Source organism: Podarcis liolepis (genome assembly GCF_965112155.1).
Source record: "Podarcis liolepis genome assembly, chromosome: 2".
Classification (NCBI taxonomy): domain Eukaryota; kingdom Metazoa; phylum Chordata; class Lepidosauria; order Squamata; family Lacertidae; genus Podarcis; species Podarcis liolepis.
Genome location: NC_139555.1, coordinates 113,068,470 through 113,088,320, shown reverse-complemented (window position 1 = coordinate 113,088,320; position 19,851 = coordinate 113,068,470). Strand labels below are relative to the sequence as shown.

At 42.2% G+C, this 19,851-nt stretch overlaps 2 protein-coding genes across 4 annotated transcripts in view; one reads left to right on the top strand and one right to left on the bottom strand.

Annotated features, from left to right (window-relative positions):
* Nucleotides 1–19,851, top strand: part of LOC310702004 (lymphocyte antigen 6 complex locus protein G6c-like) — a 110,298-nt gene that overhangs the window by 12,219 nt on the left and 78,228 nt on the right. The window lies entirely within an intron of this gene.
* Nucleotides 1–19,851, bottom strand: part of LOC310701995 (uncharacterized protein) — a 75,385-nt gene that overhangs the window by 41,596 nt on the left and 13,938 nt on the right. For all 3 annotated transcript variants that reach the window (XR_014523135.1, XR_014523136.1, XM_083493594.1), the window contains exons 2-3: nt 13,601–13,717; nt 1,922–2,011 (exon numbers count right to left, since the gene is read on the bottom strand). Coding sequence is in view for 1 of the 3 variants with exons in the window: in XM_083493594.1 (XP_083349720.1) it covers nt 1,922–1,956 (35 nt within the window). In the remaining 2 variants the exon portion in view is untranslated. The remainder of the gene's footprint in view (nt 1–1,921; nt 2,012–13,600; nt 13,718–19,851) is intronic.

Sequence of the window (19,851 nt, the reverse complement as noted above, 5' to 3'; positions counted from 1 at the left end):
CTGGGTAATTCGGCTCCAGGGACCACCATTCGCTCCATAAGACGCGCAGACATTTCCCCTTACTTTTTAGGAGGAAAAAAGTGCGTCATATGGAGCGAAAAATACGGTACTATAACAACTTCCTGGTGAGTACCGGCACCATTTTTTCCCTATTAAAAGATGCCGTCCGTATGCAGAGTGCCCTTTGCTAGGAAACAGCTTCACCTCCGCAAATGAGGGCAGAAGGTCAGTCATGATCAGTGCTTTTTCTCGGGGGGGGGGGGGTACGCAGGGCTACACATACCCTTAAACACTTTGCGAATCTAAGTTTGGCCTCATTGAGGGGGCAGTATTTCAATATGAGTAGGAAAATGAGAGTACCCCTAAACATTTTATTGGGGATGGGGGGAGCACTGGCCATGACCACGTGCAAAGTGCGACCTTACCGAAAAGGCGCCATATTTCTCTTTCTTTTTTTGAAAGGCGTTAAATGAAAAATAGAGAAATAGAAATGGCAGTATTTAGTAACGTCTTTTGGGGGGCACCCGTCCCCCACCCAGCACTACCAGTGGCTTTTCCCCTGGAAGGGTCGTGGCATGAGCATGATGTGTCCCCCGCCAGAGGAACTAGCCCCCACTAACACCCCATACAGCTGGTAGCTGTGCACAGTTGTGAGCGAAGGAACTGCTATGAGGTCTGTGCGAGTTGTAGACTCACACATCCTAGCTCTGCAATGGCCTTAATTCCTCAAGATGATTGACTTTCACCCCACTTCTTTGCTTAAACTCCTCTTTCTCCTACTTCTCTTTCTCCTTCTCCTCCTCTTCCTCTTCCTCTTTCACCTTTTCCTCCTTCTCCTTCTCTTTCCCCGTCTCCTTCTCTTTCTCTTTCCCCTTCCCCTTCTCTTTCTCTTTCTCCTTCTCTTTTCTCCTTCTCTTTCTCTTTCTCCTCCTTCTCTTTCTCTTTCCCCTTCCCCTTTTCTTTCTCCTTTCTCCTTCTCTTTCTCCTTCTCCTTCTCTTCCTCTTTCTCCTTCTTCTCCTCCTCCTCCTTCTCTTTCTCCTTCTCCTCCTCTTTCTCCTTTCTCCTTCTCTTCCTCCTTCTCTTTTCTCCTTCTCTTTTCTCCTTCTCCTTCTCTTCCTCTTTCTCCTTCTCTTCCTCTTTCTCCTTCTCTTCCTCTTCCTCTTCCTCTTCCTCTTTCTCTTTCTCCTTCTCTTTCTCTTTTCTCCTCCTCCTTCTCTTTTTTCCTTCTCCTCCCTCTCCCTCTCCTTCTCCCTCTCCCTCTTTCTCCTTTCTCCTTCTCTTTTCTCCTTCTCCTTCTCCCTCTCCTCCTTCTCCCTCTCCTCCTTCTCCCTCTCCCTCTCATTCTCTTTCTTCCCCTCTCTCTCTCCCTCTCCATCTCTTGATCTGCACATCCCCTACTGGTAGACTGCCAGAGGCTTGTGTGGATGTTTCGCAAGAGCAGGATATCAGTCAGGAACGTCATTTTGGGGAATTCGAAACTTAGACCATGCTCAGGGAAGGGGCCAAAGGGGTTTTATTATCACTGTTTTCAGCGCCAGAGAAGCAGTAAGGACACAGCTTAATCTTCACATCCTTCACATCGCATCTGTCTGACCCTCCTTTCCCACTCAGAAGAGAAACTCAAAGGTACCTCAAAGGGCTTATTGGGGGGGGGCATTTGAGGTACTAATAGGGATGGCATTGGTTATTTCTATAAATGAAATTATTTTATTCTACAAATAAAACAAAAAATGATTTCTAGAAATAAAATAAAATCAATTCGTTATTTTAAGAGTAAGAACCTAATTGGAAGGGAAAACAGAATCTAACCTTTTGTTATCCCTAAGACACATCACACCTCTCCCTTTCCTTCATTCCCCTCCACTCTAAATCATTTCTAAACTTCGGTGTGACAGATATAGATTCTATAGTGAGGTCTACCTGGTTCTAGAGATGGGGAAATCTGTCCTGTCCATTCTCTCTCGGTCCGGTCTGGTCCACTCTTCAGTTCTTCACATCAGTTTGCAATTCTTGAAAAAAGAAGAAAAAAAAGTCCTCCTCAAAATCCACCAGCATTTTAGTGTGAATTGCTTCTAATACGCACATTTATCTATGCAGTTTTGCCTAATAGACACACTTTTTGCACAGCGTTGTTTTCTGTAATGCATTTTCCCCAAAGTAATCCATTTCTAGGCATACTTTGCTCAAGTCTATGCAATTTTGCACACAACACTCAGCTGAAGAGCGACACTGCAAAATTCAGAAAAGTGCAAATTTCCAAAAGATGGCTGTGTTTTGGTTCGTGAATTGCTTCAGAAAGTGCAAATCAGGGAGCTCACATGAGAACTGAATCCACTTTGCCCTCTCCCATCCCTACCTTGAGCCAGGCAAAACCATATTTCTTATCCTATGTATTTGACAGAGTCGGATAATCTTACTGTCTTTTGTTTCTGCTCTGCTGCTGAAGTTCTTGCAGTTTTTTTAAAGGTTATCATGTGGATTTTGTTGCAATGCATTGTGCTTTTTCTGATTTTATGTTGTGATTTATGCTTCTGAAGTTTTCAAAGTTTTGTAAGTCAGTTGCAGATTATTTATGTGGCGAGTGAATAATACATTGGAGGAGGAGGAGGAGAAAAAGGAGGAGGGAGAGAAAAAGAAGAGGGGGGAGAATAAGAAGAGGAGGAGAAGGAAGAGAAAGGAGGGGGAAAGAGGAAAAGAAAAAGGAAGAGAAGGGAAAGGAGGAGGAGGAGGGAGAGGAAGGGGAAGGAGGAGGAAGAGAAGAAGAGGCAAAAAATAACAATAATCCAGTGATTGTTAGATAAAGAGCCTATATATATAAAGTGTCAGGGACCTCCCTGCCATGAGCGCCAGAGAAAGCTCTGAAGAAGGAAGAGGGCTGGATGGGGGGAGGTTCCGTTTGAGCTCCCCTCACAATGAGAGGGAGGAAAGCCCTGTCTGTCCGGAGACCAAGCTGTAAATTCACAAGAGCCAGCAGAGGCTGTTGCAGAGCAGCGACCGGGGTTAGATTCAACTCCAGAAGAGGGGGAAGTGGGGGGGGGGGGTACGTGAGTCTCTCCTTTCCAGAAGACTTGGCAGACTGCAGGAAAGGCATCAGCCACACAGGGGAGCATTGTAAAATCCTGACATGCAGTAAGCCAGGGGTTGGGAACCTGTGGTCTTATATTCCAACTCCTATCAGCCCTAGCAACTAAATATCTTGTAGTCCGTAGTAGTAATAATAATAATAATAATAATAATAATAATAATAATAATAATAATAATAATTTATTTATACCCTGCCCATCTGGCTGGGCTTCCCCAGCCACTCTGGGCGGCTTACAAAAAAATATTAAAATACTGTAATACATCAAACATTAAAAGTTTCCATAAACAGGGCTGCCTTCAGATGTCTTTTCTAAAAGTCTGGTAGTTATTTTTCTCTTTGACATCTGGTGGGAGGGTGTTCCACAGGGTGGGTGCCACTACCGAGAAGGCACTCTGCCTGGTTCCCTGTAACTTGGCTTCTTGCAGTGAGGGAACTGGCAGAAGGCCCTTGGCGCTGGACCTCAGTGTCTGGGCAGAACGATGGGGGTGGAGATGCTCCTTCAGGTATACTGGGCCGTGGCTGTTTAGGGCTTTAAAGGTCAGCACCAACACTTTGAATTGTGCTCGGAAATGTACTGGGAGCCAATGTAGGTCTTTCAAGACTGGTGTTATATGGTCTCGGTGGCCGCTCCCAGTCACCAGTCTAGCTGCCGCATTCTGGATTAGTTGTAGTTTCCGGGTCACCTTCAAAGGCAGCCCCACATAGAGCGCATTGCAGTAGTCCAGGCGGGAGATAACCAGAGCATGCACCACTCTGGCGAGACAGTCCGCGGGCAGGTAGGGTCTCAGCCTGCGTACCAGGTGGAGCTGGTAGACAGCTGCCCTGGACACAGAATTGACCTGTGCCTCCATGGACAGCTGTGAGTCCAAAATGACTCCCAGGCTGTGCTCCTGGTACTTCAGGGGCACAGTACCCCATTCCGGACCAGGGAATCCTCCATACCTGCCTGCCTCCCCCCAAAACAGTACTTCTGTCTTGTCAGGATGCAACCTCAATCTGTTAGCCACCATCCATCCTCCAACCACCTCCAGGCACTCACACAGGACCTTCACCGCCTTCACTGGTTCTGATCTGAAAGAGAGGTAGAGCTGGGTATTATCCGCATACTGATGAACACCCAGCCCAAACCCCCTGATAATCTCTCCCAGCGGCTGCATGTAGATGCCGAAAAGCACGGGGGAGAGGACAGAACCCTGAGGCACCCCACAAGTGAGAGCCCAGGGGTCTGAACACACATCCGTCTGTAGTCCCACAAAAATAAAGGCTGGGTTTCAGCACACCAATACGACTCTTTTGCTCGTCAGCCAAATGGCAGCCATGTTTGTGGCTACTGGCTAGCTGGCTGGTGGTCAAGATTTCTTTGCCCCCAACAAAGCTTGCTATCAAGCCTCTGCTGATGGGGAACCTCAGGCTGAAAGTGGCCCCCCGGCCTCTCTACCCGGCCCTTAAGATTTACTAGGTCACACCCCTCACCAGCCCTGCTGGACACCCTCCTCAAGCGCTTTTGCCTAACTGGAACATGTCATCGAAATGTGAACATGGCTCTTGCTCATCTGGCTGCAGGGTGTGTGAATGCAGAAAGAACCTGATACGGAACGGAAGGGGGGGGCTCCTTTCCCCCTTCCTTCTAGGAACATCCGAGGCCCCGCTTATTCCTATGGCCCCGCTTTAGCCAATCACAGACCTCCTGTTACAATGTATCCATTCTGTTTCTGCTTTTGCCCTATAGTACAGAATGGGTTTGAAATCATTGAAATCTTTAAAAATTGATATAAAATCAACCGTAACTCCAATTTCTTCGCTCTCAGTGTCATTCAACTCAGTTCCCCGTGGACTCCATAATGCTATCCCTACTTCCATAATCCCCGAAGCGGCAGGTCACGTACGCAGGAACTTCTTAATTTGCCAAACCTTCCCTCTAGGCAATATTAGGTGGCAGACGATGCATATCTCTGACCCATTGTCTTGCCACCACCGGTACTCAATAAATGTGTATCTATGTATATTTCCCGCTCCGCATATCCCCCCTCCCTCATCCGAAAATGCTAATTAATGTAATCCCACCTTTTCATAATGTATTCATGACGTGTAAAGTATATTCATGATGTAACTTGTGAAACCCAACCTTCCCATAATGTATTCGTGACGTTTCATGCACTGTATTCTGGGATATGGAGGGAAATTTCAAAAGTTCATGTCACCCCTTTCTCTGGGTTCAATCTCGCCTTGAACCTGTTGCGCAATAAACTTGGATCTTCTGCAGTTTGCTCCTGCGTCCGGCTGAGCTCATTTTCTTCCGCAGGGACCCACGGACTTAGTCCGATGAGCTGGGTGGCAGAGTAACACTGCACCCAGATTTTTCCGTAACAGTTGGCGCCGCAACGTGGGGCTTGCGGTTCTCCCGAGCTGCTGACTGGGGGCCCCGAAATCTTCAGCCGGCTCCGGGCCATTTTGCCTGGGAAGATCCTTTTGGACCCCCAGCCATCTTCTGGGCGGTAATCGAAAGCCCTAGGAGTTCAGCCGGGGAGCAAAAGAGGGATCCAGCCGGCTTATTCATCGATCCCGGGATCATCATAGAAGACGCGTGAGTATAAGGAAAAAGGAAAATCCAGTGCACTGGTGGGAAGGGGGTGGAATCTCCTGGCAACTGAATTCTCTGCCCTCCTCTCTATCGCTCCTTCTTGCCTTTCTCTTGGTCCGGTTAGTGAGAGAGACCGTGGACCGCTGCTCAACCCGAAAGGGGGGTTCTGAGCTCTATCTCTTTTCCTTAAAATCTCCAGCCAGCCGCACCAATTGGGAGCCCGAAAGTAAGACGGTGAGACCCGGCTTGGAAAGACAGCCGACTCTCCGCAACGGGCATCTCAGTTGAAAGCAAGGGGTTGGAGTTCTCTTTCCGAACTTCCCGAGCGTCCTTGCTAGGGGGCAGGAAGTGGTCTTGCTTTCTATCCCAATCCCAGCCGCACTGGTCGGTAACACGTGTATCGTGCGTGAGCCCGCTTCCAAAAGCAAGGGGGATTTTCAGTTCGAAATTCTATCCAGGGATCACCCGATCTGGCACCGCATGGCGCGGGCGTCCAGTAGGGCCCCTTTTCCTGAGATGTGACGATAGGTAGGAGGTTGCCAGGAGGGATAGCCCATGAGGAATTGGGCAGGACCGGCAGAGTGGAAAGAGACCCCAGGTTATAGGAAATAAGGAAATAGGAAATAAGGAAATAGGAAAGGGAACGCAAGGAACCGGATAGCTAGAGCTCTCTAAAACCCACTAAGGAAGTTGCCAGGCAACTAGAAGCCCCTTCTCCTCTTTACTATACGTCCCTGTACTAAGCATACCAAACCCCTAGACATACCAATCCTAATCAACCCCTCTCTTTCCCCTTCTCTATCCCAGACACCCCCCCCCAAAAAAAGGAAAAAGCAAAAAAGCAACAACAGCAATGCATGCATCTATAAAGGGGTACCCAGTCAACCAAGCGTTGTGAGCCCTACCAGTCTGATTACCTGGTGGTGTGTTTGAAGAGGCAAGGAGGCTCATAAAACCATGTGGGACCTTCCTACTAATTTCACTTAATGAAGCCAGAGGTAGTGGCCCAACTCCTTGCAATAACCAACTAAAGGATGAGAATATATCTGTTTATATGTTACATGTTGTCTGTTATGTGTGTTGTCTGTTAATACATATATGAGAATATGTATGTTTACATGTTGTCTGTTATGTGTGTTGTCTGTTCCTTCTGTCTCTGGCAGACTGCTTTTCTTAAGTGTGCATAGTTTAAACTGCAAGCTTGCTTCAAAATTTAAATCTAAGGAAGCCATGCTGGATCTTAGCAGTCCTAAATAAGACAAGATGAGAATGAAGTGTGCAAATGTTTACCCCACCTCTTGCTTTGCCCCAACTTTTGAGATTGTGAGTCTACAGTCTTATTTTGGAAGGTGATGATAACCTAATGTTTCTGCTGCAAAAGCCTAGTTGAGCACAACTGCTCGCTCAAGCTAAAATGCAGTGTATGTATTTCATTAAGCGTATGCCCATAAAAGTATGGTGTTCATTCTAAGAAAAAATATTTGAGTCCAGTTTTAACTTTGATCTGGTTGGACAGAAGAGTTATTGTAAGGCTCCTGATATCAGTCTCTATAAGACGTCCTGGCCTCTTTTCTTAGAAAATGCCCCCCCCTTGTTTCATTCTGTCTCTTTCAGGTTTTTTTTTTTTTCCTTCTCCTTCTTATTCTGTGCCAGGTAAATTTACTCCCGAGTAAGCTTCCTTTAAAGGAAACTGCAAAGGTGGGGGGGGGCATAGATTAGGCTTACTATTCCTCTGCAAGTTCAGGAAAAATTGTCACTTTTGTATTCCCTTTAAATCAAATCTATGGCTGTTTTAACTATGCTTTATAAGAGATCCTCTCCCTATCTTAGGAAAAATGTTCACTTCAGTCTTTAAAGATAATTTATCTAGGAACTTTCACTCTTTAGTCTAAGGAAGTAAACACTCACTCAAACTAGCTTCAAGATCTGCTAAAAGGGTTGGGTACTTTTATTTTCCTCTTCCTTAGTACATGATAGGCGCATGGCTTGTGGTCTCTTCCCCAGTTGTGTCTGTGTACATAAGTATGTGTGTGTCTCTCTGGTAGTACAAATCTTGCTATGAACCCTGTATTTTAGGGTTGGACTAGATGACCCCAGGTCCCTTTCAACTTTCCCAATTTGTAGCTGATGTGTTGAAATTCAGCCCAGATTTGCTCGTGATGTTTGAAACAGAACTGGTGATATCAGGCATTTGAGTGATTACAGTATTTATCATTTTGTCTACTATTAAAAAAAAAAAATCAAACTTAAAAGTCTATTAAAAGTTTAAGCACATAAAAATTCATATAGTTAAGTAGAATTAGCCTTGACCATGACTGAGAATGTTAAAAAAACTAAATAAAAATCCTATGAATTCTAACTCTCTGGCCATTTTTACTCATAAATAAGAGAGCGGTTGATTGTTCCGCGAATGGCCAGAGGGATATTAGCCCTTTCCTGTACATAAAGGAAGCAGACTCCTTTGCTTGGGCTGAATGGTGAATACTTGAATTGCTGAGTTTCTCTTTTTTGTTTTAAAATCTAACCCTATTTTAAAAATCTACTCCTTACCTGGCCATTTTTACTCATAAATAAGAGAGCGGTTGATTGTTCCGCGAATGACCAGATAAAATGACCAATAATGATAGCCCTTTCCTGTACATAAAGGAAGCACTCCTTTGCTTGGGCTGAATGGTGAATACTTGAATTGCTGAGTTTCTCTTTTTTGTTTTAAAATCTAACCCTATTTTTAAAATCTACTCCTTACCTTTCCCTTCCTTATTCTAATTGAGCCAAAAGATGCAACATTTTCAATTATATAAAAGGTTTGCTGAGGCATGAACTCTGCACATGCACAGAGGCTAGATCAGCTTACAAAAGAGAGAGAGAGAGAGAGAAAGGAGGGGGGGAGAGAGAAGGTTTGGAGAGCCTGAAACCTATACAAATTTCCTTATGTAAAACCTTGAACCATTGAGGGAAATCACCCTTAATGTGTTTTGCTCCAGGGCTACTTAAGACAATAAAGTTAAGTACTGGACATGCCAAATTCTTTTCACAGGTAAATATCAAAGCACTCCCACTGTGAGTTCCTCTCTTGAGTAGTTCCCCCCCCCCCCATGGGATTTAAATTTTATAAGTTTTTTTTTTTTTGTGTGTGTGTGTGTATATGCCTATGCATTTTAGGAACAGCATTTCCTGACAAACCTCTCACATGAAAATTTTTTTCCCTTTCAACAGGTGTGTATATGCCTATACATTTTAGGAACAGCATTTCCTGACAGACCTCTCACATGAAATAATTTTCCTTTTTAACAGAGTGTCCTTTCTTTTCTCCCACAGCACAAATGATAATGAGGGGATGCAAACAGTGATTTAAATACTCTATAAAAAGTAATTGCATTTGTTTTTCTTTTGTCTTTCTTCCCTTAAAGCCAAACAGTCACTTTCTTTCTGTTCAGCAAAACAAGTCTGAATCCCTGCTATATTAGTTGATTTCCTTATATCTCTTTGTGGCTTTGACATTTTTTTTTAGGTTACAAATAATCTGTTTTCGTTTATTAAGTTCGTTTTATTAGTTCTTCCATTATATATATGAAATTAATCGAAGCACAACCAAACATTGTTTGTGGAATGGTATTTGTTTACCTTTGGCCTGAGCATTTCTTACTAATTCTGTCATTTTGGCTAGTGCAAGGTACCTGCACAACTTTAAATTGCCATTCATTTTATTGGTATTAACTCATTTCCCAGTATTCCGCTATTAACATTACAGCTGATGTCACATCAAGAAACACTTTTATTTTCATTTGGGATGTTAGAATGCCAAAACAGATTACTTCAGGTTACTTATTAATGGTGTGTCTTAGCATTTATTTATTTTTGGTTCCTCATAGCTCATTTTGTGTGTGTGTGTTCTACTTTAGGGACATGTTCATCACATGCTGAAAGTCAGTTTCATGAAGTTCTTTTATCAGATAGCACATGGTGAATTTTAAGTTTTCCCCCATTGTTTTCCCATTTTTTTCAGTCTAGTAGTAATCTGCGTGGTTTTGATAATATATTTAATAATAATTCTTTTCTAAATCTGATGTCCTTGTGTCAAGTTTGTTTTCATCTGACTGGTAATCTAATTTTTTGCTTTCTTTTGTATTTTTTAACCTTTGTATTTTTTACAGTTCTCTTTCTATACATGTGGAGTAATTCTTATTTTATAATATGAAAAGAACAACAACAAAAACTAAGTGAAGGAAAGCAAACAAACTTAGCAGATAATAACAGTAATTATGTGGAAATGTGATAATAAATAATAATAAATAATTTTATTTATATCCTGCCCTCCCCAGCCGAAGCTGGGCTCAGGGCGGCTAACAACAATCAAAATAGTCCAATAATGATAATGAATAAAATGTTTAATCCACTAAGATTGTTATTATTTGCAGCTTCCCATGGAAACTGGAGGACATCCTTTTTGCCTTTTGCCCCTTCCTTGTCTGTGTCTTTAAGTCTCCCCAAAAACCCTGCCTCCTTACAGGATATCACTTCTACAGATGTGCAATGATGAAAAGGAGCAACAACCCCTCAGTTCTTCGCCATCACAAGACCAGCAACACCAGAGTTTTCAAAGTGCCCACAGCTATCTCTTTCAAAGGATATAGACTGAGGGGGGAGTGGGGCTGACAAAGGGGGGAGGAGTTGAATTGCAAGGACATTTTCTCACTTTTGAAACTCAAGCCTCTGTGCTCCAGGATTCAAAAGATACATACGTAAAAGATCACAATTGTGTCAAGATATGCAACAGATATTTAATTATTTTGTTTTGTATTATGTGTTATTATGTAAGAATGTTGAAATGTGTCTGACAGTGTGATTTCCACAAAGGGGGGCAATTTATTGTGTGTAATTGTTTTTATGTTTTATGTCTTATTGCTTACACACCAATGGAGAATTCTCATGCATTTTATACTTTCTAATAGCTCACACTATTGTGTAGTCCAATGTTTAGATAACCACAATTCGTTGTCCCACCTGGCACTATGCCAACCTTCCCTACCCATTTTAAAAAATGTGCTAAAACTTGCTTTACCAAGGAAGCTTCTAAGAAACATGAAGGTGGATATGCTTTGGTTTAGCAGGAATGATTTCTTATAGACTTAAATTGACTTATTTGGACAACTGCCCTTGTTAAGAATGGTTTTCTTTTAACAGATTGGTTTGAAGAGTTGAGAACCATGGGGCAAGATAAATTCAAATTGGACTCAGTTTGAATTGGGCAAGTGTATCCAGGCTGCAATTAGCCTTTTGGTCCTTTAAGTGCAAGTGAGCAACCCCCATGCGTGCAAAACCACAGCCTATAATAGAATCCCATAGCCAAAGGCCAAGGCGAAGACCTCTCCCTCACGAGATGCCCAAACCTGTGCCAGCTATGGTGAATGCCAGGCGACATGGTTAAATGAAAGCCCTGAGGGGATTCAACAGACAGGATGTGTTGCTGTAGCACTATGTCAGTGTGAGACCACAGAAGAGCTACCTTGACACCTGAGAACACACAAATGGCGGGGGGGAAGCCAACTGCATTTTTCAGTCAATTAGACCTTCCTGCTAGGTGTAAAGCATAAAACACTATTGAGAATGCCACAACTGATTTAGCAACAAAATACAAGAGGTGTTCTTTATATAATACCCTATATGCAGCTACCTGCACTGCTATACTTGCAAATGACCGTAAGAGGCATGGCTTGCAAGTCCCTTTCAGGTTTGCATAAAGCCACACATCCCATTCACCGAGATTTAGGGTGCGGAGAAAAGATTTGCAAGTTCTTACAGAACTTTAATGCAAATCTATCTCCGAATGGGGGACTGATACGGAACGGAAGGGGGGGGCTCCTTTCCCCCTTCCTTCTAGGAACATCCGAGGCCCCGCTTATTCCTATGGCCCCGCTTTAGCCAATCACAGACCTCCTGTTACAATGTATCCATTCTGTTTCTGCTTTTGCCCTATAGTACAGAATGGGTTTGAAATCATTGAAATCTTTAAAAATTGATATAAAATCAACCGTAACTCCAATTTCTTCGCTCTCAGTGTCATTCAACTCAGTTCCCCGTGGACTCCATAATGCTATCCCTACTTCCATAATCCCCGAAGCGGCAGGTCACGTACGCAGGAACTTCTTAATTTGCCAAACCTTCCCTCTAGGCAATATTAGGTGGCAGACGATGCATATCTCTGACCCATTGTCTTGCCACCACCGGTACTCAATAAATGTGTATCTATGTATATTTCCCGCTCCGCATATCCCCCCTCCCTCATCCGAAAATGCTAATTAATGTAATCCCACCTTTTCATAATGTATTCATGACGTGTAAAGTATATTCATGATGTAACTTGTGAAACCCAACCTTCCCATAATGTATTCGTGACGTTTCATGCACTGTATTCTGGGATATGGAGGGAAATTTCAAAAGTTCATGTCACCCCTTTCTCTGGGTTCAATCTCGCCTTGAACCTGTTGCGCAATAAACTTGGATCTTCTGCAGTTTGCTCCTGCGTCCGGCTGAGCTCATTTTCTTCCGCAGGGACCCACGGACTTAGTCCGATGAGCTGGGTGGCAGAGTAACACTGCACCCAGATTTTTCCGTAACAAACCCCTGGCCTTTCGCAAGACTAAAATGTAATTTACTGTCCAAAGATAAGAGTCTCAGCTGTTCCTTGACGAGCTTTTTATTCTGGCCTGGCCCAGAAGACATTTATTTGGAGCAATTATAACCCACTTTAATCCCCATTAATGCTCCCTGGTGCGTAGGCAGACAGAAATGAATCTGACACTAATGAAGCCATGCTGATGTGAACAGCTGGTGGGGGGAGAAGCTGTGAAATGCACCATTACTGTGAATATGCCCTTGTATACACATCAAACTGTGCTGATGTGTACAACAATGTAGGAGTGCAAATATCCAGAGATGTAGTGATCAGGTGGGATTGCTATGAGGAATTATAACAGATATAGAGTAAGCCATCTGTGTCAGCAATGAAAGCATTGTGCTGACTGGGTTTAAACTATTTTGATATGATTCTTGATCAATCTACACCCCTGCATCCCTGTTCCATTCCTCTCTTCCTCATGCCACGTACACAGCAGCTGCTTCGCCAGGCAGGCATCCTGGGCCATAAAGATAGTGGGCAAGTTTCTTTGATGTAGTTTTCTTATATATTTATCTTAAGATGTTAATCTTGGGGCCAGGAAGCAGATCTCACATTAAGGGGATAATGGTCACTGTCCTCCTGGCCATCTTTCTTATCATGTGTACTGATTGTTTATGACCTCCGGAGTTGCTGTATTCGCTCCTTTGTAGTTTTTCATTCATTTACTCCAGAGTATGCATGCCTAACTAGTGTTTATAGTTTAATTTGTCCCCACGTGGATTTGTGGAAATGCTCAGAAGAAATCTGATTGGTTCTTTTGAACACTCTGTAAAAAGTTGTGAATAAAATGGCCTGGGCCGGGGGCTGCGGAGATCTGACGGACCGGCACAGAGAGACACACGATTATATGCACCCTTCGCAGAGTCTTGCTGGTTCAAGTCTCTGTGTGTATTCTTATTAATCAGGGTCCAGCCCTTCCTTTACTTTGCAAACGCAAGACAACAAGGCGCCAATGTGGTTTGAAATTCAGCAAAAAAAGAAAGAGAGAACCTCCTTGCTGCAATTTTAGGTTGGTAATGAGTAGACTTCCTTCCCTCCTTCCCAGTTCTCATAAAACTTACAGACTTCAAGGCCAGTAGGAATGCAAGGCAGTGGGGATTTGCTGGCTTCCCGCAATGCTGTGCTGCTTATTGGCTAAGACAAATGGCGTTCAGCCTCAGGAGAGCAGAGGCCTATGGCAACACTCCTTCAATTGTCAAGGCTGAAGATCAGTCATAAGTCACACGTCATTTTCTCCTCTTCCTAGATCTCATCAAGAAATCTGCTGACAACAGACCGTAGATCAGCTTCCGATTCAAAGCAGAGAATTAAGGTAAGGTGGAGCCTTCCTTTGATGCCTCCTTAATCCTAGTGATTTTTAGACTCAGCCATCTGGGGTTAAACAAACAAACAAACAAACAAACAAACAAACAAACAAACAAACAAACAATGTAGATCTATCTCCTGAGTCAATGTTTCTTTTTCTTTTTAAAAATGTTCAGGCTTAACCTATTACAGTATTTGTAAGAATGGGTTCCAAATATCATTGAATTTGTCCCTGGCAAGCCTGTGTTTATATGCAAGTTGTTTGCACGTTGCTAGTTTGTATAAGTCTTCAATCCAATCGTAGAAGGGAGATGAATTTTTATTTTTTCCAATTCATCAGTATCCGTCTTTTTGCTGTGGAAAGGGCATGGAGAGTCTACTCATAATTGTCCTTTTGTGAGGTTCCATGTGCTGGGAATATAATTCAAAAGGGTATTTTGCTCTGTAAATATAAAGTTGTTCCGTACAGTTCTGTTGATAGTTTCAGTTAAAGGTAAAGGTAAAGGGACCCCTGACCATTAGGTCCAGTCGCGGACGACTCTGGGGTTGCGGTGCTCATCTCGCTTTATTGGCCGAGGGAGCCAGCACACAGCTTTGGGTCATGTGGCCAGCATGACTTTTTTTTTTTTCATTTAAAAAAGTTTTTATTATAATCCAACATCTAAAAAAGACGTATACATTATTAATAATAAAACAAAGCACAAAAAAAACAAAGGTAATAAAGTAATTCAAGAATCGGTATACAATGTTTCCGTTCTTTGACTTCCCACCACCACGACGAGACCTCTATCTCAGCAGTATTTACAGCAGTGTCCTTTACTAACTATCGTGTTTTACCTCGCAATTTTTAAATTATACCTACTGTGACTTTGGTGCTTCCTAATGTCGTCTCCATGTATGAAAAAAATTTGTTCCAGTCCTTAATAAATTTAGTGTTTTCCTGATGCCTAATTTTCTGCGTCATTATTGCTAAGTCAATGTATTCAATTAGTTTAGTTCGCCAATCCGTGATTGTTGGAATACTGGGGGTTTTCCATTTCTGCGCTAACAGTACCCTAGCGGCTGCTGTTGCATACTGGAATAGGGTTTGGTCGTCCTTGCTAATCTCACTACCCGCCATTCCTAAAAGGAATGCTTCGGGCTTTTTTGGAAAGGTATACTTTAGCATCTTTTTTAGTTCATCATAGACGGAGCCCCAGAACTTCTTTACTACACCACAGGACCACCACATATGGAAGAAGTCTCCCTCTTTCTTTTTACACTTCCAACAGGTCTTATCTCCGGTTTTATACATTTTAGCTAATTTTGTTGGGGTGATGTGCCAGCGATACATCATCTTCTCCATGTTCTCTCGGAGGCCGACACATGCTGAAAATTTCATGTCTTTGGTCCATAGTTTTTTCCATTTTTCATATTCTAAAGGATGTCCTATATCTATGGCCCACTTGATCATAACTTCTTTGACTTCCTCATCCATAGTATCCCAGTCTAGTAGTTGGTTATACATTTTAGTTAGGAGCTTAGACTTCCCTTCTATTATTTCTAACTGGAATTGGGATTTATTTTTACTCATACCAGCTTTTTTGTGTTCATTCCATAAAGAGTGAATTTGGTGGTATTGTATCCACCCCATTAGTTTATCTTTTAATTCTTCGTAGGGTCTAATTTCCCATCCTTTCTCAGATCTTTTCAAGAGTTCCGCATAGGTCCATCTTCTACCTTCCATATTCACTTTTTTAATTGCTAGAATATCTATGGGTGACAGCCATAAAGGGGTATTTTTTTCTACCAGATTCTTGCACCTGTTCCACACTTCCAATAACGCTCCTCTTATGACGTGATTGGAGAAACTTTTGTGCACACCTCCCTTGCCTTGCCATAGGTAGGCATGCCATCCAAACCTAACATTAAAACCCTCCAAGTCTAGTAAGTCGGTGTTGTCCAGCACTATCCATTCCTTCACCCAACATAAACACGAGGCCTCATAGTAAAGTTGTAAATTCGGGAGTGCAAATCCACCTCTATCTCTTTTATCAGTGAGTAACTTGTACTTGATTCTGGCCCTTTTACCCTGCCAAATAAATCTGGAAAGGGTCCTCTGCCAGTTCTTAAACATAGTTGTACCCCTGATTACCGGGATGTTTTGGAACAGGAATATCATTTTGGGGAGGATGTTCATCTTGATGGCAGCCATTCTCCCCTCCCATGAGAGGTGTAATCTGCTCCAGCAGTCTAGATCTCTTTTGCATTCGCTCCACGTTCTATTGTAATTATCCTCCACCAAATTTATATTTTTCGTTGAGAGCCAAATACCCAGATACTTAACCTTTTTTGATGTCTTTATCCCAGAATCTAATTCAATTTTATTTTTTGTTTGTTCGTCTAAGTTCTTTACCAACATTTTTGTTTTTATTTTATTCAGTTTAAATGACTGTGTTTATCCTCTCTAGGGGTTCTTCTATTGATATTACAAGATCGTCGGCATAAGCCTTAACTTTATATTCTTTTTTACCTATCTTAATCCCTCTTATTTCCGAAGTTCCTCTAATCTTGTTCAGTAATACCTCCAGGACCATGATGAATAACAGGGGTGATAAGGGACACCCCTGCCTTGTACCTTTTGTGATCTTAAATGAGTTTGTTAAATTACCGTTGATGATAAGTTTCGCTCTTTGGTTTGAATAGATTGCTCTAATGCCTTCTAGGAATGGCCCTCTTATTCCTACCCTCTCCATACATTTAGTAAGGAATTCCCAGGACACATTGTCGAAGGCCTTTTCGGCGTCTATAAAGATTAGGGCGGCAGGGATATCAATCCTGAGATCCAGATATTCGATTATGTTGACTACATGTCTCACATTCTCCTTTATTTGCCTGCCCGGCAGAAATCCGGCTTGGTCTTTATGGATTACTCTACTCAAATGTTTCTTAAGTCTGTTAGCCATTATTCCTGCGAAAATCTTGTAGTCATTATTAAGCAATGATATTGGTCTATAGTTTGATATGTTAAGTGTATCGGAGTCTGCTTTGGGTATTAATGTGATATGTGCCTCTCTCCACGAATCAGGCATTTCCCCTCCTTGGAGGATATTATTAATTACACTACAGAGTACTGGGACCAGATGTTCCTCTAAAGATTTGTAGTATTTTTGAGAAAGGCCATCTGGACCAGGGGCTTTTCCGGGTTTCATTTTCTTAATTGCGTCTCTAACCTCCTCCATAGTTACTGGTTCGTTTAACATTATCTTTTCCTCATCTATTAGATCTTCTTTCCCGTTCCTTTCCAAATACATTCCTATCTCATTTGTATCTTCTGCCTCTTTCTTTTTATACAGATTTTCGTAATATTGAAGGAACTTTCCCTTAATCTCGCTGGGATCTTCTATTATTTGGTCTTCAAATTTAATTTTATTAATCACCTTTTGCTTTTGTTTTTTCCTCAACTGCCACGCTAACAACTTACCAGTTTTATTTGCTGATTCAAAGTATCTTTGTTTCATCGTCCTTATTCCCCATTCTATTTCCTGATTCAGCAGTGTTGAGTATTGGGTTTGTAATAATTTATAATTCTGAATATACCTCTCATCCCCAGGGTTTGTTATTAGTTTGTCCTCTACTTCTTTTAGTTGTTTAATTACCTCTTCCTTCTTTGCTTCTCTCAAGTTCTTCCTATATTTGTTCTGTTGAATCAGAAAACCTCTTAGGACTGCCTTACTGGCATCCCATACCACATTAATTTTTGTTTCTTTATGTAAGTTATGATCAAAATAATCTTTCAAGACATTCTTTGCCTTATCGGTAATCTCATCCTGATCCAATAAGTAATCGTTCATTCTCCATCTATACGGGCCTGATGGGGTACCCTTTATTTCCAAAAAGATTGAATTGTGGTCCGATAACGTTCTGGGTTCTATTGTACATCTCCCCGCTCTCAGCGAAAGTTCCCTGGAGACCCAGATCTGGTCTATTCTACCCCAGCTCTGGTGTACTCCAGAGAAATGGGTGAACTGTTTCTCTGTAGGGTTTTTGTATCTCCAGATATCTATTAGATCTAAATTCTCTTGGAGATCATCGAAAGTTTTTGGGAGTTTCCCCTGTTTCCCTTTCCTATTTTTTTCACTTCTATCAATATTGGGTTCCGGGACTCCATTCAGATCCCCTAATAAAATTAGTTTATAATTTTCTAATTCCAATAATACTTGTTCCAATTTACTAAAGAACTCGGTTTTGTTTGTATTAGGGGCATATATCGATACTACATTAAATCTTTCCCCTTGGTGGGTAATTTGGATCCCTAGGATCCTCCCCTCCTCATCTTTGCATATTACTTTGGGTTCCAGTTTTTCTTTGGCATAGATGACCACCCCTCTCTTTTTATTCACCTCTGAGTTAATAAACTCCTTTCCCAGCTTTTTATTGGTCAGTATATGTTTATGTTTTTTGGCCACATGTGTCTCTTGGCAGCACACCACATCACATTTTTTATTTTTCAAAACTTTCACTATTTTATTTCTTTTAGATTTCTCATTTAGACCGTTAACATTCCATGTTAAAAAAGTTAGAGACATTGTTTAGATAAAACGTAGCGTTTGTGTCTGATTATTAATTCTTTACTTCTACCTCTTCCTCTGATTCTTCCCCTGTTTCTTCCCCTTCCGCTACGCTTCCCCCCTCATCCTCCTCTCTTTCTCCTTCCTCCTCCCCTCTCTGTGGCCTCACCCTCCCCCCCTCCCCCCCTCCCCCTCCCTCCCCTCCCTCACATCCTTTCTTCCTAATGTTCCACTCTCGTTTTTAGTGAGCTCCTTCTCGTATCTTCTCAGGAACTTCTCTACCTCTAATGAGCTGGTCAGTTTAAATCTCTTATCCTTGAAAAAGAAGGCGATTCCCTCAGGGAATTCCCATCTATATTGAATGTTGTTCCTTCTCAGAACACCTATTATATGTCTGTACCCTTCTCTCTTACGCAATAACCTGACCGGGATCTCTTTCAGGACAATTATTGGTCTACCGCCTATTATGAGTTTTTTATGGTAACTTGTTTTAAGTATCAAGTTTCTCATTCCTATTGAGTTAAACATTACTAGGCAGTCCCCTATGGGTTTCCTAGTTCTGTTCTGGTAAGTTCTCGTTTTAATCCTAAAGGCGTTTTCTATTGTATACGCGACCTCTTCTTCTTTAGTCTCTAACCAATTTGCTAATTCAGTAATTATTTTTTCTTTAATGTTCTCTTTCGTTTCTTCCTCTATGCCTCTAAATTTTAAGTGCATTTGTCTTTGTCGCATTTCAGCCATCGCTATGTTGTCCCATATCTGCTCCTGTGATTTGTTCAGCTCTCGCAACTCCTCCTTCATTTTCTCTGTCTCCCTTTTCTGTTCTCTCATGTCTTTTTGTATTTTTTTGTTAGATTCCTCAAATGTCTTTGCTTTAACTGACAACTCTTGAACTTTCTTTCCGAGCTCTCCTATAGCTCCCTCTATTCTTTTGTCTATTCTATCTTGCATTTCCTCTAATTTATTTTCTATATTATTTTCGTTCTGCTTGAGTTCCTCCTTAATTTTTAGCCACAGAAAATCCAAGTCTTTGATTTCTTCCTGTCTAGAAATTTTCCTTTCCCCTGGTGTTCCCCCTCCCCTTTTCCCATTTTTCCCCTGCATTTTTGTACCTTATTATTTGTTGACCCTTTCAGTACTAATTCTCTCCCTTTAAGGGCTCACAATCTCCTTGTTCCCCTCTGTACTGCTATCCCAGATAGTCTGTTTGGTTACACAAAAAGATACCATCAAAATCCCAACCGGTTCCCACACGGAGTACCCAGGGCTTAACCAAGCCCCATGTCTCCAAAATACCAAAAAATCGGGGGAATTATCCAAAAGGCGAGTATAGGGAGACAAAGGGGTGGGGGGGAGGCAAATGGGTAATTTATGTAAACTTTACGAGATAGGTAAAAGAGAGGTCAGTCAGGAAGGTTGGTAAAGGGATGTAACAATAACAATGCAGGGAGCCGAACAGCCACTGAGTTAACTAAGTGGCCGAGGGAGCCGGCGTACAGCTTCCAGGTCATGTGGCCAGCATGACTAAGCCGCTTCTGGCGAACCAGAGCAGCGTATGGAAACACCGTGTACCTTCCCGCCGGAGCGGTACCTATTTATCTACTTGCACTTTGACATGCTTTCGAAAAGCTATGCTTCTCTAAAACACAT